We start from the raw sequence: 26,980 nt of genomic DNA, 5'->3' as shown, positions 1-26,980 counted from the left end.
GCTTTCTGGATTGAGTGTGCACAGAAATAAAAACCACAACCAAACATCCTGCGGAAACAAGCCCCTCAGGCATTCTATTGTGTGTTTGTGTGTGTGTGTCTGTAAGCACCACGGTTTACCTGCTGGCCCGGGAGGGCCGGGTATCCCCACCTCCCCGTGGCCTTTGGAGCCCTTCATGCCAGCTGGTCCCATGTCACCTGCACAGAGGACAACATACGGCTGCAGAGTGAGGCAGAGCCAATAGACCCTTTCAACAAGGTAAACAAAAACAATGCTTGAACATTCTATTTGGGCCCCAATCTACTTCCTCTGCATTAAGATAACATATGGAATGTTAAAAAGGAAGTCTTGTGGGGCCAACTATGATGCTGATAATGGAACTCTTTGAAAGGGTCAATAGAGGCATAGTGCTCATGCACCAGCGCAATAGAGTGGTGAAGTCCCGTCCCCTTCTACTTCCGGTCCATGGGACCCATCTTTCAAAAAATTATGAATGGGAGTTAATGGAGAGATAATTATTTTTTGGTCCAGTTTGAATTGTGCCACAAATTTCACATATGATGTGTGTGAATTTAAAAGATCATTTTTCACGTCAAGAAAGTACTGTTGTTCGATAGACTTCAAAAGTTATGTTGGTTTTGTGCGAATCCACTCAGTGGACTACATCTCTCGCCTCAACGATGTACGCCACCAACGTAATGAAACGATAAGAGCTGTTATGCTAGTTAACGGTTGCATCTTGCTGCCTGCTATGTCACTTAACAGTATGTAATGTACAGTCTATGGACGAATACAACTTACCTGATGTGTTTAATCCTCTGACTCATGGTATTTTCTTCGGCAAGGAAAGCCCAATTAAGACCTGTTGCTGGTATGCTTGTACAATCTAGTGTGGCTGTGAATGAGCTAACGCCACTAGCGACTGATGGGTTTGTAGTCGCTTGGAATTACAATCTTCACAATGTTGTAATTCAATAGTTACGAAACAAACTGCAAATGTCTTTACATGAAAAATTGTCTTTAAAATTGACAAACATCATATGGGTAATTCAAGGCACAAGTCAACCGCGACCAGAAAATAATTTATTTTTTCGCCATAGACTGCCGCTCATAAAGACTTCACCACTCTATAGAGGCATAGTGCTCATGCAATTTTTTTGAGGCATAGTGCTTATGCACCAGGACTTCATAGTGCTCATGCACCAGCGCAATAGAGGCATAGTGCTTATGCACCAGCGCAATAGAGGCATAGTGCTTATGCACCAGCGCAATAGTTCAATGTCACTTTTAACAGGCAATTGTTTGTGGGTGTGAAAGAAAGGACATGAGACCCATTTCAACATCCATTTCTCAAAAGTCTGACATCCATCCACAAATAGATAGAGGTGGAGATAACTTTGGTTTGTCTTTTTGGATCTAGATTCATTTACTGTTCATTCATTTACTGTTAATGAATAATAAAAAAATAATTCTGCCAGTAGGGGTGTAAAGGTACACATATTCGTTACGAACCGTCTAGGTACAGGATGTTAGGATCAGTACAGATGTGTACCGAATGTACCAAATGCAGTGTTTAACAGTAGGGTTTTTTTGCTTGCGGACTATGCCTTAAATTCAAGTTCCCACATAAAATTTAGTCAATTAACATCAAAAAATGTTTGACACCTTTTCAAAATACTATGTTGTGCTTCAGAAATATTGTCAACATTTGGGGAATTACACTCATTTTCCACCTCCCCTCGAGTTAAACAATTGATTTTACCTTTCTCCAGTTCATCCAGCCATTCTGTGAGTGGTGATACCACTTTTAACTCCAGCCTAGCATAGATCATTGAATTGGATTAGACCATTAGCATCTCGTCTGCTAGCATCACGCTTAAAAGTGACTAAGATTTCCAGTAATCTTCCTATTTAAAACTTGTCTTTTCTCAAATTAGAAAGTGTAATAAGACTAACAGAAAATGAAACGTGACAATTTTCTAGGCTGATTTGACATGGAACTATGCTCTCATTCCGGCGTAATAATCAAGGAAGATTGCAAACGTACCATGGGTGCAGCAGCACATCGCGCAGCACCTGAAAATAGTCCCCGTAGGCTGTAACTTCCAGCAACAAGTTTGAGCTGCAGCAGATTATTACGCCGGAATGAGAGTATAGTTCCATGTCAAATCAGCCTAGAAAATCGCCATGTTTCATTTTCCATTAGTTAGGAAAATTACCGGAAATCTTAGTCAATTTTAAGTGTGATGCTAGCAGGCGAGATGGTCTAATCCGATTCAATGATTAATGTTAGGCTGGAGCTAAAAGTGGTATCACCAGACTCACAGAACGGCTGGATGAACTGGAGAAAGGTAAAAATCAATTGTTTAACTCGAGAGGAGGTGAAAAATGAGCGTAAATCCCCAAATGGTGGAATATCCCTTTTAAAGCTGGCATTGATGGTGTACTCTTTCTCCATCTCACCTTTGACCCCCATGGCCCCTCTCCTCCCGGGGGTTCCAGGGTAGCCCTGTGACCCAGGCCGGCCGGGGTACCCTGGCGTTCCGCCGGGGCCTTTAGGCCCGGGAGGGCCCGGTTCTCCTGGAGGCCCCTGAGTCGTCTCACAGTGCCTGCAGCTTCGGGTTGCCATCATTTGCATGAACTGTGGTAGCTGGTCTAAAAAGGATACAGAATAATAATAATAATAATTACTACTACTAATAATAATAATAGTATCAGAAGTAGCAGTAGTAGTAGTAGCAGTAGCAGCAGTACCAGTAGTGGTAGTAGTAGTAGTAGAACAGTAGTAGTAGGAAGAGGAGGGGGAGGAGAGGACGAGGAGGAGTAGTGCTATCAGCGCCATAGAAGCCAGCTGTAATAGTAACTGTAACACTACAGCAATGGTTGTGGTAGAGATAGATAACCGCAGGTTGAGATACATTTCAACCCAAGCATAATAGGCTGAGGAGAAAAACAGCAACAAAATGACTCAGTTTCAAATCAACATGAAGCCACTGAAAGTGCAGAAACAGAAGTGGAAGTAGAAATAGTAAGCTAGTAGCCATATAGTAGTAGTGTTAGTAGTAGTATTGTAGTAGTAGTAGTAGTGTTAGTAGTAGTAGTGTTGTTAGTAGTAGTAGTGTTAGTAGTAGTAGTGTTAGTAGTAGTAGTAGTAGTAGTAGTGTTAGTAGTAGTAGTAGTGTTAGTAGTAGTAGTAGTAGTGGTAGTAGTGTTAGTAGTAGTAGTGTTAGTAGTAGTAGTAGTAGTAGTGTTAGTAGTAGTAGTGTTAGTAGTAGTAGTAGTGTTAGTAGTAGTAGTAGTAGTGTTAGTAGTAGTAGTGTTAGCAGTAGCGGCAACACTTTACGGTAAGGGTACATGAATAATCATGAATTCATATGTGAATTAATTCATGATTTATGCATTACTTCATTCCTTTACATCTTATGAATCATTAGGAATTAAAGTGAGTTCAGAGTCTCTAATTCATGACCTCATGCATGAACAACAGAACAACTAAAGCATTAATTACGATGGGTACATCATTAGGATTTATGATTTCTTAAGCATGATCATCATGATTACATGAATTTAAGGTTTTGCTCATGAGTTCATCATGTCTGTGGCCCCCCAACTAATGTGGTGAATAATGGCATATGTTTAGAGAACTTCAAAGTTGTAAGAGAGGGTTAAAGCGGCTAGTAATCAAGGATCTTTGAAGTTGTGCTCAAATCAGAATTTGAGCAGTGATTATTTCCTTTTCTGCCAAAAATGTGGTTATCATGATCATGCTTAATAAATCATAATTCATAATGATGTGCCCACCATACCTAATGCTTTAGGTGATGTGTTGTTCATGTACTGTATGAGGTCACAAATGACAGATGGTTACACTTGACATTGTTGACATAAGAGTGACATGACACTGTCATGAACGTGTCATAAACAAGTCATAAATGTTTATGACATAACGCTTATGTTATTAAGTGACATTCGGTTTTTGTTATAACAAGTTAGGTTAAGGGTTAGGGTTAGGTTTAGAGTTATGGTTATGGTTGGGGTTAGGTTTCATGTGTCATGACTATCATGTGTTCATGACAGTGTCATGTCACTCTTATGTCGATACTGTCAAGTAAAGTGTTACCCTGACAGACTATGAATTTATGTCAATTCCTGAGATATTAAGGAATGAAGTAATACATAAATCATGAATTAATTCATGCATGAATTCATGATAATTCATGTACCCTTACTGCAAACTGTTACCGTAAATTCAACTCAATGCAACCCAATCTGCAGTTACAAAAACACTTTTAAATGATGTTAATTGACCTTTGTAAACATATAAAGGACCTCTTGAGAACTCCTCCAACAGAAAAACTCTGAATTTAAAACACTGAACTTGAGATACAGCTGCTGCAGTTGCTAAATGAAGAAGGTTTCATTGTGGTCGAAATGGTGTAATCTCCAATGGTCTGGGCTTTAAAATAGGGTGTGAGCAAGTTAGGATTGGGAAATATTGCACAGGCTACACAGATTTACGATCTGTTTCTTTTTCAAAATGCAGAAGTGAAAGGAGCATGCTATGGCCCACTGCACCAGATGTTTCCCCTTCTCAACTCACTGTGTTGGAAAGATGTGACAGGGTTTATATCCTGTGTGAATACTATGGAGATGAATTGGTTATGGCCATGCAACACCTTTTGGTGGCAAGGAAGCTTCTGTTACAGTAAACACTCCGTAAGTAGTTAAAAGCAGCCAATCCAAAAGAGATGAAGGAGATACTGTAGACGTAACCCTCTCTATAATAGAAAACAAAACCTCTAATGGTCTGTATACATTACACGATTTCAGACAGATTTTGCCACAATTTTGTCGTAGCCAAATTTCTAGTGTTGTGTCAGAAAAGGAAAAGTCGGGAACGACACCGAAGTAGTAACGCGTCTTGTAATGTGACGTATTCAACCACCAGCGATGTATTGTCTGTGATGTTTAATGACTCCACGATCAAGACTCTAGCATGTTACATTCTTGGGGACTCCTGTGTTGACACTGATGCTATCACGGCAGGCAACAAGTATGACATGCTACATGATCTAATGCAGTGTTTCCCAAAGTCTGGGTCACGACCCACGGGTGGGTCGCAGGAGATTTTATTTGGGTCGCCAGCACAATTTATGTTCTGTTATAGGCCTAACTGATACCATTTGTCATTTGATACCAGGAAAGCTAACAGTTTTCTATTAGGATGTAGTTTGTTAACTACCACAGTCACAGTTTTGTCATAAATTGTTCTTGAATTTCTCCTGGGGATCAATAAAGTATCTATCTATCTATCTATCTATCTATCTATCTAAAAAGCTCATGAAACTGGCGCATGAAACTAGGGGACGAACGCATCGCAGAGGGGGTGCCAGAGCATGGATATCTACCTCTCAAAATGAACCCGTTCTGTGGGCCTTCCCTGCCATGTACCTGCAAGGGCAAACTACAAGGGACATGAATCCGCCTATTTGCACGAACATTAACAGATACCAGCTCCTCAACTTCACCGATTAAAATCTAGTGACCGTGCTGTCAACTAAAGCAGACATCCATAGACCGGACATAAGGCCATTCAATTTGCATGTAGATAGTTTCGATTGTAGATGCAATCTTTAAAGTTAATAGCAACCTCCTCACATTCTTATTTCGGATTTAAAATGCACAACAGTGCATTAGGCTACAATTTAAATGGACATTTTAAACACTATTCCTCTCGTTTTCTACCTCGATAACTCCAAAGTAAAGGCGCATTCTTCCGGCTATTGCGCAAAAGCCTCTTGTTCTGATATAACGACTATACAATATAATATAATACAACAATGCAATATAACGACTTGAGTTATTTGCTGTTTACATCGGAATTGACGTCCATAGTGTTATGGACCCATTTGTCTGCAACGCAACGTAGCCTACAACCTTTTTTTTTAAAATACAAGAACAGCTTACTATGCTGACGAATGACGACCGCGTATCTTTTCAGTAGTCATTTCCAATTTTTCACGCTGATGGTGCTCAAAATGCACAACCGTGTTCAAAGCAGGATCTATCTATATCTATCTAGATCCTATAGCAATGTATGGTTGGGGAAGGCATAGAAAAGTTGGAGAACCTGTGGCCTAAAACAATATTGGTGGTTGCAGGGTAGATTTGAAGTGAATGGGTCAGATGGTCTGTCATTTTTAAAAAGTGGGTCCCCAGAAAAAAAGTTTGGGAAACACTGATCTAATGTGGCCAATCTCCCGACCAAGACACTGCAAAAATGTATGGTTCTCTGATCGCCTAGTCTGACATGGTCAATCGTAAAAGACCATTGTGGAAGACAAATCATGTAATCTGCACAGGCCATAAGGTAAGAGGGAAAACTTTGCATTGGCTTCCACCAGGTCCATATGCGATCACATCATATATCGGTACACATGAGTGAATGAGTGAACATGTGCAAAAAGAACAGCTTGTAGAGTAACTTACTCTGCAGCACAGTAGCGCAGATTTTCATGAGGTGCTCTTCTGAAGGGGGCTTTCCCTGAGAACACATGTCATAGGTAAGTCACACACACACACACGAAAATCCACTGCTTGTTGTGTTTTTGAAATCACAAGAATATGGTTTGACTTGTGGTGAATATCTAAAGGAGCATGTGAGTCTTCTTTACCACAGTAAACATGTCTTGAAGCAGAATCAATACCTAGTTTAGGCGTGGTTTTAAGATTTGCAGTGTTCATACCACACACACACACTCTTTGAGAGAACTAGTATCCCACTCACAGGTTTCCCTGGGTACCCAGGTACACCTGGCAGCCCTGGTGGTCCATCCTGGCCTGGAAATCCCCGGGCCCCAACAGCTCCTGTGGGGCCGCCGTCCCCTTTCCTCCCGTCAGCCCCTCTGCCTCCGGGCTCTCCTGCTTCGCCCCTCTAGTCAGTGAAAAATGACAGACACACAGATATACAGATCATACAGGCCGCTGAGTTATATACTAATGAACATATACTGAGTTACATAGATCATAAGGAAACAGTGTTTGTTTATGCATAAACAAACAAAAAAACAAATAAATATAACATTAAATCACAACTTATGTCTTAGTCTTTATGAAAAGCAGCAGTCATAGTTATGATAATACATTTCAGTGAAGAATAATTCCTGTATTACACTGTCCCACTATGCAACAACATAGCCCTGGGAGACAGGTCCTTCAGCACCATGGCCCCTAAGATCTGGAATTCCCTCCCGTGACCACCCCTCCGTGACTGCTCCTCTCTTCCTTTCTTCAAAGCTCATCTCAAGACCTCCTCCACTATTGCATACTAGACGTTTTTTGTCTCCCTCAACCTCTTGTTTTGTTTTGACTTTGTAAAGTGACCTTGAGTGAAAATAAACTGAAAACAATGAGTTAAATACAAACACACTTTCGCTACTTGGCCATTACAGGGAAGTATTAAACTGAACTACTGGGCTACAGGGAACTTGAGTTCCCTCTGAAAAATGATGTGGTTATGATACATCTTCCTCTGAAAGTTACGCTTATTGCAGAAGAGACTGAACACTTTTTTATTCATGTCTTAAGATGCCTGGAGATTGCTTTCGATAGTCAATAGCAGTCATGTCAGTTTAAAGAAAAAAACGTTTTTGGAGGTTTCCAAAAAGCCTACCTCTCCCTTGCTTCCACGAGGGTCCAGGTCCTCCCTGTAAGACACAGATAACACACACTCAAAGTTGTCCAGAAACAGTAATGATCAAAGACAGGAGTAAAGGTCAGTATTAATCCACATAACACTCTCATGGTCTGTGTCTTACTTATAGCACCATTAAGATGAAGGACCTTGACATTTCCACAATGGAGAACCCTGGTTCTAGTTGTTCTTTACTGGTCACTGTTTGACACTCATAGTACAAAATAACTGGCCTGACTAAGTGACGTTAGCAGAAAGACAACATGGACTCTATGTGAAGCATGCATGCACAGAAAGTCAAAAGGTCAGAGATGATGGAGGTACATACAGGTGTGCCAGGGGTCCCAGGCTGGCCGTCAGTGGCTCTCTCTCCCTGCAACAACAATACCCATAAAGTCACTGGATCTTACTGGAAAAGCCTTAACAAACAATGCATGTAAGCAATGTATTCCATGTTGACAACAGAATCTGACTCTGTGAACACCATCCTAGGCTAGAAATCTAGAAAGAAATTGTGGCCTCACCATGCAAATATATCGTCTGAAATCCAACTCTTAAAATATCCTGAATGCCACCTGCCATTGGCTAGGAGCCTGGGGACTAAGTAGGCTAGTGCTACCGTTCACTGTGATAAAAGCAAGGGAGCACAGCAAGCTTGTGGTCATGTTACCTGGCTTCCTTTAGGCCCAGGATCTCCTGGCTCGCCCTGAGGAAGAGGAAGGAAAGGTGATGAGAAAAGGTGATGGAACAGTACTGTGACAGGGTCAGATAGCCATCAGGTCTAGCCATTACAGGAAAAGATAACCTCAAGAAACAAAGAAAACTCGCCGGATTTCTACTTTAAGGCATTTGACATCCTCAAATTTTATGGGCAGGGTAAATTCGGACTAGCTTTCAGGCTAGGTTGTAATCAAATCCAAATGCCGTTTTACCAGACTCCAGGCTTCGCCAGGCTGTATCGGAGGACTGTTCGGTAATCAACAGGACAGACATTCTCTGATGGCAGCAACCAGAATAATATTAAGGTAATGAGTGACTGCACAAACAGTCCTTTTTTCTACACTTTACTCAAAACTACTCTGACTAATATCGTTAACATTCCCAACGACAGTTTACACTCGTTATCATCTAAAAATAGACCCTAGACCAAACTGTTCCTTTAAATCATGTCTTATTTAAAGAATTAATTTGTTTATTCATCGATCCATCAAATTCAATCATCCATTCAAGACTGCTACTGTGGGAACAGACAGTGTGCCCTTCTAAACTCTGTGACATATGGTCTAGTGTAGCTCAGTTGTGTGTAAACACATCAGGAAATATCTTTTCCTGCCACTTATTGTATACATTTTTGTCAAGCTGACAACAGTGGGATCAAAGACCATTTTGATCTGGGTTCTGCACAAGATTTCTTGTTGTAGGAAGGGAGTTTACCACAGTGGCCTAAGTGCTTGGTCTAAGGTGTTTGTGCTGTGGGCTCTGGAAAGGTGCCATATGAATGAGTAAAACTGAGCTGAATTGAATTCAGTTCATTTAGTTATGACTCTACAGCCTTACCTTATGCCCTTTGAACCCCGGCATGCCTCTGCTTCCAGGGTGGCCCTCAGTACCGGGCATACCGTCTGACCCCTGTGGGAGGTAAACACACAGATTTGATTATCTTATTTGGAATGGACACCAAATGTAAATACAGCAACTAAACCAAAACCAAAGTTTTACATGACCACCAAACGCTGTGCTAATCCACACATCCACAGGCGCATCCACATGGATAAATAATTGTGCATATTAAGGGTAGAGATGACACCGCCTTTTCCAAAGATGATTGAGTATTTGGCAATTTGTCATTCTTACTCTGTCAAGAGATTTGTAAGCCTCTGAAACAAGTTTGTGGAAGTTTGTGTTTTCTTAGAGAATCAGGTCTGTCAAAGAGGCAAAGCAACAACCTACTTCCAAAATATCTATGACACACACACACACACACAAAAATGCACACAACAGCCCTTGGGCTTGTCAGTCAGCACTCAGGGCATGCATACATCACACTGAGCACAGTAAAAAAAAAAAAAAAAAAAAAAAAAAAAAAAAAAAACATTTATATTGCCTGCTCTGTTATCTTGATCACAGAACAGCACACCCAAATGCCCTTCTCCATTCTAGAGATCTGGTGAAGATGTAGGAGTGTGGAGAGGGAAGGATGTACCATTCTTATCTTGACTGTGCCATCTATGTTTGTGTGTGTGTGTGGGGGGGGGGGCTGTGTGTGTGGAGCTGAATCAGTACCTCAAAGATGCGAAAGTATTTTTAATCACACAGTTGATAGATATGGACTTTCCATTTTTTGATGTGGCTCCATATCTTACCCTGATCGTGGGGTAGGTGGTTGAAGGGGAGCAATAAACGTGATATGAGATTGAGTTTATCAGGAACATGCCCTTTTGCATATACCGCACACAGTTAATCTGGAAACTCACACCTTTACATGAATAAAGCCACACAAAAGAGAAACAGGAAACGTTTTTTTTTTTTGTCAAGATGATGTTTCTGCAGCACCAACCAGTTCAGTGGAAAAAGTGGTTCAGAGCTTGCATGCCTGAGGGTGGTAAATGTGGTTGATAGCAGGTTGGTGTCGTCTTGGTGACACACTTACTTTAGGCCCCGGCGCCCCAGCAGGCCCCTCTGGTCCACGGGCTCCATCGTTACCCTGGGTTACACCGAGAGAAAGGAATCAAGAGTCAGAGCTCCAAGTGACAAAATAAAATGTTATTGTGCAACATCTTGAATTAGGCGAAATGACTGGGAGCATCTCTCTTACACTCACACACACACACACACACACGTTTACCTTTGGGCCTACTTGACCACTAACCCCAGGTGGTCCAACTGGACCTTGCAGCCCCTGTAGATAAAATGGACATGAAAATATGAAATCCTATAACGGCAGTGATGATGCACCATTCTAACTAGAGCTCAGCAGCTGTCTCTGTCAACTGTCTGTTTGTTTAGGCCAAACAAACATGACTATTCTAGTCTGTTCAACCCAGAAATGAGCAAAAAAAATCTAGGAAGCTTCACTATGATGAAACAAACCATTTCATTAACTCAGGAAGTTTTAACGTTAACTTGCTTAGTGGTAACCTGTCTTGTGTAGCTGTACTCCTCTTTATTTTCGGATTACAACAGCTGATTCATTCCAGCCTCAAGATAACTATTCCATAATGGAGTATGAACGTATAGGAAAAGGAACACACACTTTTGGCCATCGGCATTTGCAAGATTCAGATTTTAATGCAGAGGGTCTAATACACAACGCCTCAGTCAAATGGTTCATTCATTTGCTTCCCAGGGTCGGGGACATGCATAAATGCACTGCATAAACCTTACCGGAGGGCCTGCTTCCCAGGGTCGGGGACATGCATAAATGCACTGCTCAAACCTTACCGGAGGGCCTGCTGGTCCTGCCGCTCCTACAGGCCCAGGAAAGCCTCTCTCGCCCTGTAAAAGACAGCATGGTGACATCAGTGGATTAATCCAGTCACAGTTCTACAGATTGAGATGACTGATACGAGCCACTGACAGCCATGGCAATCTTAATCTAAATCATTAGTGGTTAGTTTACAGACAGCCACGGTGCACATTGTCTCCTGTTGGCTTGTCACTTGAGTTTCATTTCTGCTTTTTCACACCGTTTACTCATTCCTTGAAAGATACTTACTTCTACTTAGACAGAGCGTAGTTACACTGACAAACACAACAAAAGCTTTGGACAAAAAGTGTTTGCTAAACTGCTAAACTACTATACCCAGAGCATAACCAAGTATAAGTATATATACTTTTTTAATCCCGTGAGGGAAATTTGGTCTCTGCATTTATCCCAATCTGTGAATAAGTGAAACACACTCAGCACACAGTGAACACACAGTGAGGTGAAGTGAACCTGCCTGTAACAACAGCGGCGCTAGGGGAGCAGTGAGGGGTTAGGTGCCTTGCTCAAGGGCACTTCAGTTGTGCCTACTGGTCGGGGTTCAAACCGGCAACCCTCCGGTTAAGTACAGTATATATACTCTTTTGATCCCATGAGGGAAATTTGGTCTCTGCATTTATCCCAATCCGTGAATTAGTGAAACACACTCAGCACACAGTGAACACACAGTGAGGTGAAGCACACACTAATCCCGCCGCAGTGAGCTGCCTGCAACAACAGCGGTGAGCAGTGAGGGGTTAGGTGCCTTGCTCAAGGGCACTTCAGCCGTGCCTACTGGTCGGGGTTCGAACCGGCAACCCTCCGAACGCGGGCCCTTGAGTTAACCCACTGTGAAAAATGTGTCCACCATCTTGTTTTTTAAAAAGATAAAAACAGGATATTCTTTGGTAGAAAACATCTTTCTTTAATTTATCCAAATCTTTAACACACACGATAACTTGCACACCATCAGTCTGACTCTCCCACACCAACACACTGGCCCTTCTTAAAAGAGCACCTGTGGGTGTGGCCCACTTAACTTAATTAACAATTATTATTTTCACCTGCAGACAGTTAGTCAGCTAACACACAGACAGGAATATGTGCAAAAGCGCATTCAATTAAAAACTGTGTTCTAAAACAGGGAAGATGTAGTCAGCATCTTCACATTACCTTCCCCCTCTTTTAAGCTTGTAAACCTAGTTTCAAGCGCAGACAAAAAAAACAGTAAATTACAATAAATTGTGCAAGTCATTAGTGCTTTAAAAGATCAGTTTAACAATCTCAGGTGACTGCCAGTCTTTTCAAGATCACTCCTTCTTGGCCCAACACTGCACTCTTCACAGTACACAGCCCCCCGATACCTCCTCATCCAGGCCTCCAGACTGCCTGACACACCGCTCAGCCCTCTGCAATCCCAGCAGATAACAGGCTATCCGAGCACCGGCCTACTCCCAAGGCCACAGGCCAGTCTGCCACTAGATATATTCAGGAAGTCCTCAGGTCACTGCTGCTCTCTTGGGCTTGGCAATAGCTCCCCACAAGGCTCACATCAGCATCAAGGAGTTTCCGAGCTATTCCTCCATTAGGCATAGGCCAACCCAACAGGACAGCAGCGCAACTCCTCCAGTGATCTTTTCCCAGCAGGTCTCTTCATCGGCCTGCCATCCCCTTCTCCGCAGTCCACCTTCATGTTCCAAATCAATGAAGAAGTGGGTTCCCTCCACACAACTAGAGGGACAATCCCACCGCTGCCACCAAATGTGAAAAATGTGTCCACCATCTTGTTTTTAAAAAAGATAAAAACAGGATATTCTTTGGTAGAAAACATCTTTCTTTAATTTATCCAAATGTTTAACACACACGATAACTTGCACACCATCAGTCTGACTCTCCCACACCAACACACTGGCCCTTCTTAAAAGAGCACCTGTGGGTGTGGCCCACTTAACTTAATTAATAATTATTATTTTCACCTGCAGACAGTTAGTCAGCTAACACACAGACAGGAATATGTGCAAAAGCGCATTCAATTAAAAACTGTGTTCTAAAACAGGGAAGATGTAGTCAGCATCTTCACACCCACCTTGGGACCGGCGGGGCCCGTGTCTCCTGGAAGGCCTCTGATACCCTGCCAGTAACAAAAAAGCACAGTGGTCAATCATGTGGCATGGGACAACAAGCATGACAGGATTACACATCACAGAGCAGCAGTCTCTAATCACCTTTAAACAGTGGTCTTTATCACAATATGGTGCTGAGATTACTCAAGTGATCTGAGTCATATTAACACCATATTCCTCTCTGAAGATGTGATGAGGCAAACTAATGAAAATGGTCTGTCTGAAAAGTCAAACAGTCTTCAGGGATTGGAACACTTACACCTTGTCCTAACCGGATCTGAGCGAGTGACTGTCAGTGTTATCTGTCTACACTGAATCTATTAAATATGCCCTTCTATTGCATCATATTTCTCATTCAAAATAGCAGAGCAAAGACTTTTTCCATGCACGTATGCATTGTGCAAATGTACAGACTTTTTCCATATGTTAACCAACCAAAATGTCATTGCAATGCAAAACCAAATGGAAAAAACACTTCAACAAATCAGCTTCTAATTCTTAAAGTAAAACTGGGTTTCCTTTTCCCTAAAATAATATTTTGATTCTCAGAATAGAAAAAAACATAAAGGATACATCCATCAAATGTAAAGAGACAGCTTTTGAAGGCACTACTTTAGCCTGTCTTCTGTCTAAAACGTATTCATTTTGACACACATATTCATTTTGACACAGAAGAAACCTGACCTGACTTGGACAGACATGAAGTGAACATGGGAACGGATGGAGTTGCTGGATGTAAAACGAACCATTAATGGTTAAATGATCGCTTGTGGGGGAAAAATCAGTCACCATCTTGCTTCCACCTGTTGCATGCGTGTGTTTAAACTGCTAGGCCACACACACACACACACACACACACACACACACAACACACACACACACACACGCACACACATGCACACACACATTTAGAGGAGGAAAGAACATCCTGAGGTTTACCACAGGAGAGGTGGGGTTGAGGGAAGAGGAGGGGAGAGAGGAGTGTGGGGAGAGAGAAACCAGAGACCCATCTGACAGTCAGAGAGATCAGACTCTGTCCCTGCCCCCCTCTTTCATCCTCTCATCCGACTGTTTCATCCATCCCATCATCCAAATCAGTACTTTTCCACCAGCAAAATCTCTTCGGTCACCTCCACAAGAAAAGCTCTGCGGGTCCCTAAATGGAAGACTCTCCCATCTCTGACATATGCACACAGCCATGGGTATTTTAATCTATTGCAATTTATTCTGAAACCACACTGTCTTCCCATTAGGTTGTAGATGCAGTAACACAAACACAGCTGTGAGTCAATTTGGAGCTCAACCAAAGGCTTTTGCAGCGCAGCTTGATCAAGTCAAAAAAGAAAAACATAAACCGACAACAGCTAGGGTCACATTCATGAAAAGACCCAAATTAGCCTATAAGATGGTGTGTATATATGACCATGAATGAATTTCCTGAGCAGGATGTTATTTATATTTCCTATAAGCTGGCTTTAAGTCTCAATAGTGTCTGTTGTCGCTCTACCAATGGCAAAGGTGCCAAACTTTCTCCAGAGTCCCGTGGCTGGAAAGAAGTAGGTGGTGGATTTTATACTTGGAGCTCCCAGAATAGCGAGTGATAATAATCATAGGCGTCTGGACGACTACAAATGTGCATTGTTCGTCCTTGGCACAGACTGTGCACCTTCACAGACTTGTCCTCATAACACCCGGTAGGGGACTGTGCAGGTAAGTAAACAGAGTGGTCAGACGCCCACTCGATCTGGAGCCCACTCAAACCACGCGGTGAGGACTATTTTGAACGTCCCCCAGTGTCTTTAAGTGTGGTCACATAAACCATATCTGGTCTCAGTGTATACATTAGCTGCGGCAGAAGAAAACAGATGGCAATGAACTGTGTTCTGTTCCACTTATAATATATAGAGTACAGGGCTCAACAGTAACGGTTTCCCAGTTGCCCGGGCAACCAAATTTAGATAGGCTAAGTGGCAACCACTTCCTCACTCATGGTTGCCCCTCTGAGCCTGAGCATCTATCAATAAAAAGGAAACACTCTTTGTGCTCTGTGAAGGGATGGGAGGCTAAGTATCCCGGCATCTATGAGGAAGATGGTAACCGTTCTGCTGTTTCTGCACAACATATCCAGCTTTATTAAGCGATTGCAACAGTTCACTAGTCCTGGGAAACGCATCTTAGAGGGGCCCATTGCACAAAACTAGGATAAGGGATTAAGCCAGGATATCTTGGTTATCCTGGCTCAATTTATCTGTGATCCAGTTGCACAAAAGCGGGATGGGGGCAGCAGGATATGTTATGGTATAAGTCACCATGGCGATTTATTCTGTGGAGCTAGCCTGCTCCAGACCAGGCTAAGTTCCAGGATCTATTTAATCTCATCCCTTATCTCAGTCAGCAGTCACCACAAACGGAAACCAATAGTTATTCCACTGCCCACTACACATTGTTATCACATATAACTAGACCCACTGTCATTATTTAAACGTTTGTGATCATTAATTAACTTTTACATACTCGCCATTCCCAACCTGTCATGTACAATGTGACGTCACGGGAGCGCCATAACCATTTTTCTAACCAATATTCTCCTAAACAGAGGTGTTGCTGTTTGTTGCTGTTGTGAAAAGGCTATCACTACCTACTTTACACCGTAGAAGAAGCAATAAAGCCACTCTAGTTGCCATGGTGAATCAGTGAATCTGTGATCGGTGGCGGGGTCTATTTGAGGGAGCCATGAGTGCGCACTTATCCAGGATCGGCTTCTCCTGGCTTGATGAATCCGTGTCTGCTCATCCTGGCTTGTTCTTTGTGCAACCAATTAAGCTTGTACGCTCTTGTTTTGGATTCATTGAGCGCAGCTCAGTAACTTATCCCGGATGTCTTAACTCTGCTTTTGTGCAACGGGCCCCAGGACTGCAGGTCTCGATAAACATTGGCAATCAAAGCAGCATGAGAAAGCTACATAGCGATTGGTCGAGGCACAATGTGTGGGCCTAGAGGCGGGCACTCCTTTAGACGGGCCAATGGATTCCGCCATGCGAAAAATTAATGTCTCGCACCACTCAATATTGTGCAAGTTGATCAACACAGTCTACCACATCTTGAAATGTTAAGAATCTTTCAAAAAATAAATGCAAATCATTTTTATTGAGACTAACTAGTGTCGTCCTTATTTTAGTGCACAAACAGAGAAAACTGAAAATAACAGGCTGTTAATAATGGGGCAACCATTTTTTTGTCTTTGGCACCAAAACCTCATGTCTGGTTGCCCAGCAGGCAACCACTTTTAAAAGCTAATGTTGAGCCCTGATAGAGTATTACTTATAATATATAGAGAATATATATATATATATATATAATATAGAGAAGGCAAATGAGAAAAAAAACATTGTCTAACTTCACTTACTGGAACTCCGCTCTGTCCATCATTACCAGCAACACTGGCTTCCCCCTTTTCACCCTGAAATGCAAATGGAAACACAGAAAAGATGAAATATTTAGCATGTGATGTAATACTTTATCTGCATGTAGATCATAACATGACTTTCTGACCATCAGTCAGACGGATGTGTGTCCAGATGGAAACAGATTATGGTGTTTTTCTCTCACTCATGCACCGGTCATGCTGCCTGTTTCAGATGTGAAGATTGTGGTACATGCTTAGTAGTTGTGGTAAACATGCACACACATATATAATACACACACAGAAACACACATACACACTAGGGATGGGTAGAGTAACTCGCGACTCTACGGTCATGATACTTTACCGAAAAACATTAAAGCAACACCAAAGAGTTTTTTGTACCTTAAAATAATGTTTCCAAAATCGTTTCAGTGGTTCATCAACTCATAACAGGGGGAACGGCAATTCTGCATTTGTTTCGCGGCCCTCCATCGGCTATAACCGTACTATGTAAGTTTGCCAGATCGGGTAGCGGATCTGTAGTTCGATGGAATGATACATAAGAAACTACAAATTTGACTTGCATCTGATGTCGCAATACATCGTACTTTTATAAGTCATGCAAAATAATCTACCTTGTCTGTGGACATCATTATTTGCAAAGCCGGTGCTGGATAAACAAATAGCGTGCGTGCGACAGAGGGAAAGTTCTTTGGTGTTGCTTTAATATCACGATTCAGCAATTCTGCAAAACTTCATACATTGCAAATGGGACAGGCCCTTTTGGAAAACATTGGTATTGAGATGATCAGTCAACTTGAATGCAAGAGTTTTAAACAAATGTGTGTTGCTTATGCAGCCGTGTAAGGCCCGTTTCACACCGGGTGTTTGGGCGTGAGCTCGAGCCGCGCCAAAAACGTGTGCATGATAGAAATAGGACTCTTATCATGTATCAATTTTTCAGGCCACACGCGTGTTGGAAGCGTTTCTGTTCAAAACAGTGAAGAAAAAAAATGACGTGACAAAAAAAGAGACGTTTTAATTGGCAGAGAGGCTGCCGTAGCGCTGTATCAGACACGCTTCTAGTAAGCCAAGACATAGAAAACGTCATGCAGCTGCCACGCAACTGACACGCAACATACATGCAACATACACGCGATGTTCCCAGTGTGAAGCGGGCCTAATCTGCAAAGCGCTGCGGTAAACAGTGGGGCTGATTCAGACTGGGTGCGTGGCATGAGCGTGTCAGCTGTGTGGCGTCCGTTTTTATTTTGCCTCCCATGTTAGCAGGTTAGAGCTTGCACACTACCTGCGTGACACGGCAAACCGAAAGCGTGTGCATGCTAAAAAATAGGACCGACGCCTATTTGTCACGCAACACGCAAGCGTGTTGGGAGCGTTTTGATTCAAAACAGAAAGTGAGGAGATGTTTTAATAGGCAGAGGGGCCGCCACAGCCCAGCGTCAGACACATTTCTGGTGTGCAAAGACGTAGAAAACGCCACGCAGCCGCCACACAACTGACACACAACAGAAACGGCACGTTCATGCCACGCACCCAGTCTGAATACACAACAGAAACGGCACGTTCATGCCACGCACCCAGTCTGAATACACAACAGAAACGCCATGTTCATGCCACGCACCCAGTCTGAATACACAACAGAAACGCCATGTTCATGCCACGCACCCAGTCTGAATCAGCCCTTTTCACACCACAACACAGGTTCGTGGATATGAGTGTCGCGATTTCGGTTTTGATACCCATATTGTTACAGCCCTACACAGGGGTAATTCACTGTGCTTTCAATGGGCTAAACAAAAGCAAAGAATAGTAAATAAAAGCATACGTTAGGGCAAGTTAGGGCAATACATTTAGTCAGCCATCAAAAAGCAATTGAGAACAGTTTGGTATAGATTTGAAACTGGCAACATTTTTTTTTCCAGCTTTTCCAAAGCTGAACTGCATATCAGGTAAAAGCTGTGTCACCATGTTCAGTTCTCACAGTGGGTTTTATCAACAATTTTTTCCTGTGACGTCAAAGTCAAAGTCAAAGTCAGCTTTATTGTCAATTTCTTCACATGTTCCAGACATACAAAGAGATCGAAATTACGTTTCTCACTATCCCACGGTGAAGACTAGACATATTTTACCAATTTAGGTCCACAGACAAACATAACATTCAAGTAAACAAAAAAGTAAGTAAATAAGTAAATAAGAGGGCACATATAATAATGAAAAAATAAGAGCAGCAAAATTTGGTTGAAATTGTGCATAGACAGTCAATAAAATACTAGTGCAAAGTCAGGCCAATAAAAGGCTTGGGTAGTTCTGTTTGACCTAAGTAAGAAAGAAAGTGGCATAGTGGTGCAAGTTATGTAAGAGCAGCAGAAGTGTTGTGTTTTCAGGACAACAACACCAAGTTGTAAAGTGTACAAGTGTGCAAGTGTGCAAGTGGAGTAGTGCAGGCGGCCATTTTGGTCCAATGTCCAGGATGTTATGTAGCTGAGGGTGGAGGGGGGAGGAGGGAGAGAGTTCAGCATCCTTACAGCTTGGTGTATGAAGCTGTTGGTGAGTCTGGTAGTCTTGGGAGCGCAGGCTTCTGTACCTCTTCCCAGAGGGCAGTAGATCAAACAGATTGTGAGCGGGGTGACTTGCATCACTCACAATTTTGGTCATATTGGCGGGTGAGGTGGGTGGTGTAAATGTCCTTCAGGGAGGGGAGTGAAGCACCAATAATCCTTCCAGCTGTGTTCACTATGCGCTGCAGGGCTTTCCTGTTGTATTCAGTGCAGCTTCCGCCCCACACAGCGATACAGCTGGAGAGGATGCTCTCAATGGTGCCTCGGTAGAATGTGTGACATGAGTGGTCTGTAGCGTGTAGCCTAGTAAAACATGTCTAGGTAACTGGGTCCCATTCCATTTAGCAATTTAAAAACAAGCAATAGGCCTTTAAAGTCAATTCCGTGACTTACTGGAAGCCAGTGCAGTTATTTTAGTTGTAGTGAGAACCTTAGCTGCTGAAATTTTTATCACCTGAAGCTGTTTGATGGTCGTTTTATATAGCTGAAGTGGGTTTTATCAACAATTTTTTCCTGTGACATGAGTGGTCTGTAGCGTGTAGCCTACTAAAACATGTCTAGGTAACTGGGTCCCGTTCCATTTAGCAATTTAAAAACAAGCAATAGGCCTTTAAAGTCAATTCCGTGACTTACTGGAAGCCAGTGCAGTTATTTTAGTTGTAGTGAGAACCTTAGCTGCTGCAATTTTTATCACCTGAAGCTGTTTGTCGTTTTATATAGCTCTGGAAAAAGTTAAGAGACCACAGCACATTTTTCTGATGTCATCCTACGGTTAATGAGCGACATTCGAAGGAGTTGACGGACATATTCAAAATTAAGAGACCACTGCAAATTTGAATATGGCCGTCAACTCATTCGACTATCACTCAGCAACCGTAGGATGACATCAGAAAAATGTGCAGTTTCTAGACACACTTCAGTGTTTGCTCATGTTTATGCATAAAGTAGTGACTCTGGTAAGGTAAATTGGTGGTAGCGTATCAATAATCTATCTGTATCACTCTAAAATAAACCATATTGTATGCTGTATTGATATTTTGTCCCACCCATAGCACACACACAAAAACACACACACACACACACACACACACACACACACATACACTATAACCATACACAAACTGCATAACCTTCTAACAGCATATTTACTAAAGCAGGGCTGAAGGGAGTGGTGTGTGTGTGTGTGTGTGGGGATGTGGGGGGGGGGTTAGTTCCTGAAACAGGAGGCTGCCACATGCCTGTACTCTTTTGAAGTGCTGAACTTCTCTCAGCTCTGAGAGATCCACAGGCAGGCAGCAGCCTGTCATTTGCCAAATAAGAAGCCTGTATGATCTTATAAAAGTGCTGGTAAAACTGTAATGGTTGTAAATATTGAGGAAGACTAGGGCTGATTGGCTCCAGGAAATGTGTAACCCTGACAAGTGAATAAAGCTAACACACTTGCACTGTTCCACATGGATGGCACTATTAAGATGTCATGTCACCAGTTCAGGATTACGCTAAAAAGTAATAATGGTAATTGAACAAAACATATAAAGCACACTGGAGAGAGTGGAGAAAAAGTGGTGCCATTATTTCTTAAACAACTTAACACATTTCATTAATCTACGACAGATATACGGTCAGACCCAAAAGTATTTGGAGAGTGACACAATTTTTGTACTGTTGTCTCTGTACCACAAGAACAGATTTGAAATGAAGCTATGAAGATGTGATTGATTAATTCAAGGGGCTGAACAAAAATATAGTTTTATAATGTATATGACTTCATTGTCACCCCATTGGATCTGAGTGTATACATCAATGTGCAGTGCTGTGTTCATGCAAAAGCTCTGTATTAAGATTTCAATCCACCTAAATGGTCCAATTAAGTTAAGTTGCTAAGAAACTGGTATTCCGTTGTATTGAAAGTGTGTCATTTTTTCCTCAGTGTACAGTAATTAGGATAAGCCACAGAAGGGCATGAAGCTATTTTTGGGGTTTAACCTCACACATTAAAGAGTGATATTTGTATTGTGCCTGTCAGGGTTGTAATTTATGTTTTAATAAAGATGAAATGTGTAACTCTTTCATATTGGGAAAGTCTTCTATTTGCATAGTTTAAATCTTTCATACGCTAAAAGGTTTTCTTAAAATACTAATTTCCCTTATTCAAGTGATTAGCAATGTTTTAAAAACCTCAAGACAGCAAGAGTAGAGATAGAAAGAGAAATTAAATAGCAAGGTTACAATGAGACAGAAAGAGAAATGGAATAGCAAGGGTACAATGAAACAGAAATAGAAATTGCCATCCTAACAACATGACTGTCACGTGTGGGAACTGAATGCTGACGCTTCACACTGAAAGGCCTGTGATTATGAGGCAAGACCATGTGGCACCCAAGACTGCCTTAAAGAAGGTTATCTATGAGATACGCTGTATGAAAAGCCATGTGAATTGCCAAATTACAAGCCATCTTCTGCATGTCAAAGTTGGCTACTATCACTGGGCAAAGGTCGCCGCATTCCCACCTATCTAGATAATCAAATTGGAATGCTGGCGGGCTGGCTGGCACTGCAGGGCTCCCCCATCAGGGAGCCATCACCCTGGGGGAACTGATGGAGGGTGGGCCTGTTGGGGCCTGTCTGGCAGGTTCCTGCCCATTAGATCACTCTGATAGTGACAGTGATGGGCACCCTTTGCAAACACATGTTGCAAACAAACTGCACACCACACACACACACATACACACACAGAAGCAAACATGCAATCAAGCACACTTACTATAAACGCACCTGCAATACGTATGCATCTGCACATAAACTCTGTCCACATGTAGAGAGCACAGCCCCCATCTCCCACTCACTTACACACAAAGTAATACAGAAACAGAGAAGTATTAGGTCTGCAACATTCAACAACCTGGAGGACCTCACATACTGACAAGAGGTAGGTTTTGAATTACAACATAAAGTAATTGTACCCTCTGCCTGGTTGTCTATAATTTTCCCCACAAAAGACAACACAAGAATACCAATTAAGAACATCCTTAGATCCCTCGAGGCCGATATTACATCCACCTCATACAGGGCTTTGGGAATTTCAAACGCCTCAACAAATCATTTTTCGATTCTCCCTTTTAAATAATCATCAAGATAGCCAGCCTCATTTTAAAAACTTGCCATGAAATCATCGGAGCCCAGTATGCTCTCTGTCTCTCTCCCCCTCTCTCTCTCTGTCATTTTTTACTGCCCTGGCTCTGTGTGCGTTTGCCGGTGATTAGAGGGTGCGTAAGCTGCGGACGCTGCACCGGCTGCTCTGCGGTGGAGAACCCACCCCGGCGAGGCAGCTTTCATCTGTACCACCACATGAAATCCACCGTCGGTTAGCTAATCATCCAGCACACTGGAACGGCGGGCATGCGGGAGGGAGGGAGGGGAGGTTACGGGATTGGAGGGGAGTAGAGGGGAGCTGGGGTTGTAAACCTCAGGGAATGGTTCCAGATTTACACAGGTCTGGTATTTACGCTGTCTTGTAATCCAAAAAGGCAGGGCATCAGTGCGAGTGGTTGCGGTGGTGATGTGTGCGGGAAAGGTGGGGTGTGCAAATGAATTCCAGACGACAAATTTCTTGCGACCGAGTAGCATTCATCACACTTATTCATAACATTTCCCAAGTGAATTACTTTTATTACATCTAGTGATACCCTGCAACACACACACACACACACACCTCCCGCAAAAGATACCAAAATCTATTTTGCCTAATAAGACTGCCAGGGTGCTAAGCATCATCTGGGCCTCTCACAAAGAGCATCACCAGTCACAGACAGACACAGTTTCCTTCCTCTTATGCAGAAATGACATCTTTTTAGCTTCACTGCATTCTGAGAATGGTAGGGGTCCTGGAGGGATGAGAACCCTCAAGTTCCACTCTCTATGACACTTACAGCTTTTGACCTCCAAGAGATCTGATAAGCTCTGGGGTTGTAAGATGGTTTAGAAACTGTAAAATATCTAACTGTCACACTTGGAGGACATTGTTCCTCTTTCGTTGAATGCAAACTCATCACCCACATCAACCAGGGAAGTTCTACAGTACTTGCACAACTGACAGATGTGCATCTAATTGGGCATTAGCAAACCTTGGATAGTTATCGCTGACACCATGTTTATAGTGATACTTAGCAAGTTAGCGAGTTAGCAACGACCATAATTGACAATGGAGTCTATGTTAAAGAATAAGATAATGCACTAATAATGACACTGACGCTAATGTCAGTTGACATTATATACTATATATTATATACTCCAATACCATGGAGTCAGTTTGGACTGTGTAGAGGAGCACTGAGGAATTTCCATTTCATTTCAATTCAATTCAGTGACAGACTGTTTAATGACATACTGTCACAGGCTGATTAAAGTACTCATAAGGCGGCCGATTAAATAAAAACTGTCCACAGAGGGTTCAGGGAACTCCGAACTGTGTAACCAACAGGACATTATTGTAGTAAGTAACTTTGCAATTCAAATAGGCACTTTTGGGTATTAAAAATAATCTTTAAGACTTATGATAACATTTATCCAGTCTGTCATCTTTTCTACAGAATCATTCAGCCAAAGTCTCTTTAATGATTAAATTACTTTATTTTATTACATCATGTAAAAAATCATCTATTGACCATTAGCCACCATGCTCCCTCAAAGATGTTATGTGGACAACGTCCGTAAATGCGGATATTGAGTCATTACAGAAGCTGAGAATGGGGATTCACCAGAGTCAGATTCTAAATGTCACGTCTGCAGTCTGCAGTACAGCAGCACCATGCGTGCAATTAACACAGAGCGAACACCGCCTAGAGCCAGGAACCTTTTCAAAGACTTGGCGGAGGCAGAACACAAGCAAGTGTGTGTAGTTTAATAGGTCTGTAAATAGCTGGGTGTCAGTGGGTTTCTACACACACACACACACACCAAGACTCATACACATACACACACACACACACACACACACATACACACACACTGTAGGCAGGGAGCTTTCCCTTTGGGCGACATGCAGATGCAAGGACAGATGCTGATGTGTTTTGAAAATAGGCCAAAGTCAGGGATTCTACCCCCCCAATGTCCACCATGATGGAAAACCAAATTTCCAATCAGAATTAAGCTGTGTTGCACTCCCCGACAGAATCAAATCGGTTTGTCTTTCACTCAATCTTTCCGATGGCAAAATATGATATCCTGAATATTTCTTAAACTGTAATTTGCCCCCATTTCTTCTGACCTCAGCCGACTGGGCTAAGTGGCGTTAGCTGCAGTCACTGGAGAACTTGTAATCAACTTTACAGTTCATGTACAAAGTTGTTTCTGGGGGGAGACGGAAGATTTTCTGCTAGCTTTCTTTCATATATGGCTTCAGAGCAGTATTATCTTGGAGACTGTTAGGCTGCAAGCTGAATGTCTCAGAACAAACAAATTCTCGCCATGGAACCAAAAAATAAAATGGCAACCCTTACAAAGTTTACCCAAGGTAACAGGCCATACATAAACAAATAAAAGGGAAAATCACCCTCTCAGTGTTTTGTTTAGCAACAATAATTTCCTACACATACAAATACAAATACAGATAGATACACACACACACTCACACACAGTCATACAGAGAAATGTGCTCTTCCTCTCTATACGGCTCAGTCTGACTCTTTATTTAGACGTGCGATGGAGGCGACATACAGTTCGTCTGCCTCCTGTTGGTCAAGCACTAAAAAAGATGAATCAAATACACTGCTAACCACAAATATGCATCCTTAGGGCAAAAATATATCGCTGCACATACATAGCCCTCTTTGAAGGGAGTTTCTTAAAATTACGCTCCATGTAACTATCGGCTAAGATGATGAGTGGTGTAGGATATCATGTTTACCTCCTGGGAGAAGCTGTGGTTAAACGGCTTTCAATTCCACTTTATGAAATCTAAAGTGCCTTTGCTTGTAAATGATAGGAAATCGGTCTTACAAGAAGTCCAGACAGAAGCTTCCTTGGCCTTGTTTTTTTTAAATATGTATACAGTATAAATTTTTTATATATACACAATATAGTATATTTGATTGAATAATACCTTATGCAGGTATGTAGTTACTTTGGTTGGCAAAGTTATATATAAATATAACTTCACATAGCTGAGTGTTTGAATTTTGAGGTGTGTTTGACATTGTACATGGTAGTGATTGTGTACAGCCTTAGTATATGGTAATGAATAAACCCTAACTTACCTTTGGGCCAGCTGGGCCAGGTAGACCATCTGTTCCTGGCAGCCCAGGTTCCCCCTGGAAAGAGTTAGCACAAATACGGACATTGAGTCACATCGAAAACACAGTCACACTGTTACATAAAGTTCCTTAGAGAACATATATTGGAACTGTACTGAGTAGAACTACATCATCAACTACATTATCCTTGAATGGTCCATCAAACAGTAGTTACTGAAATTGTTCTGAAATGTCTCTAATAGTTCAACTTAGTGACATGGACAGACAAAGACGAGTTTCCATGTCCAATGTTCCTACTTAAATCCACACATTCTACAAACAGCAGACCCTTTAATGTTCATTTTTTTTTTTCAAATAGTTCTGTGAAGAATAAGTCTGTTCTGTCCCCCTCTTTTACTTCTCTATCCTAGTCTTGGGTCACTCAGTGACTTCCTTGCTATTTGTTTGATCATGAACATGTGTGCTCATGAACTCAAATATGCCAAATCAGTCCCAAAATGAATAAGATTATTTCAAATAGTTCTCTGTGGCACTAAAAGACAAGTCAGTGCTTCCCAGCACAGCTAAGGGGTGACCTCTGTGTCCCTTGTGTCATTAATCTCTAGGCCTCCACCCGGTTCAGTCTACGACAGAAGAAATGGCCCATGAAACAGCCATTCTCTCAAGGGAAGGGAGCAGCCCTCAATGAGCCTTAGACCGACTGATTGTTGTTATTAGGGGTGTGAGGATAACACACAGACACGCATGCATACACACACACACAGACACACACACACACACACACTTACCACTGGTCCAGGATTTCCTGGTGGGCCCTGCACCCCTGTCTCCCCCTGGTTCCCCTGAGGGGTGAATAAATGGGAGAGGAGGTTAAATCAAGTGCGTCACTCTACTGAGTTTGCCTTAAAGTTGTAAGTTAACAGATGCACTTCTAGCGCCATCTGGGCCAAACATGGACATTAGCACACATAATAAAGACTGTGCAGCTTAATGTCACAAGACATCTTCACACTTTCCTTTACCTTGACCGCTGTCAGGTCAATCTCATTCAAGTCTAGGTGCGAATATCCTGGTCCCTAAAAAGAATCAGGATACGTTATGGAATCACATACACATTTTTGAAAAGATGCACTGATGTTCAATAACACCAGATAGATAGATATATATTATTAGATAGATATATAGATATAGATAGACAGATGGCCATAAACGATTAACGAATAGCCCTGAACTCTGGGCTCATTAAATTGTCTAATATTGCATTCATGAAGTGTCTGACTGTCTTACTGTGGGTCCGGGAGGTCCTGGTCGCCCTGGAGGCCCTTCAGAACCTATATCACCCTAGCAATACAAACCAAGCAAGACTGTTTATCAAATTTCTGCTTATTAATTATACGTTTATTACACAATCTTTAGATTGTTTTACACATTTGTTTTATGTTTATGCTATTCAAAATAATTA

The 26,980-nt window shown here is 42.1% G+C and overlaps 1 protein-coding gene across 1 annotated transcript in view; it reads right to left on the bottom strand.

The window, feature by feature from the left end:
- si:ch211-106n13.3 (vWFA and Collagen domain-containing protein) overlaps positions 1-26,980 on the bottom strand; it is a 35,368-nt gene that overhangs the window by 1,698 nt on the left and 6,690 nt on the right. The window contains 18 exon segments of the mRNA XM_048248156.1: positions 120-197; positions 2,464-2,655; positions 6,490-6,544; positions 6,788-6,934; positions 7,673-7,706; positions 8,022-8,066; positions 8,364-8,399; positions 9,251-9,322; positions 10,344-10,371; positions 10,373-10,397; positions 10,539-10,592; positions 11,135-11,188; positions 13,243-13,287; positions 16,686-16,739; positions 25,522-25,575; positions 26,307-26,360; positions 26,541-26,594; positions 26,806-26,859. Coding sequence (XP_048104113.1) covers positions 120-197; positions 2,464-2,655; positions 6,490-6,544; positions 6,788-6,934; positions 7,673-7,706; positions 8,022-8,066; positions 8,364-8,399; positions 9,251-9,322; positions 10,344-10,371; positions 10,373-10,397; positions 10,539-10,592; positions 11,135-11,188; positions 13,243-13,287; positions 16,686-16,739; positions 25,522-25,575; positions 26,307-26,360; positions 26,541-26,594; positions 26,806-26,859 — 1,135 coding nt within the window.

The sequence above is a fragment of the Alosa alosa genome, chromosome 1 (assembly GCF_017589495.1).
Source record: "Alosa alosa isolate M-15738 ecotype Scorff River chromosome 1, AALO_Geno_1.1, whole genome shotgun sequence".
NCBI classification, from domain to species: domain Eukaryota; kingdom Metazoa; phylum Chordata; class Actinopteri; order Clupeiformes; family Clupeidae; genus Alosa; species Alosa alosa.
Note: the sequence above shows the minus strand (reverse complement) of the source record. Positions and strands in the feature narration are given on the sequence as shown.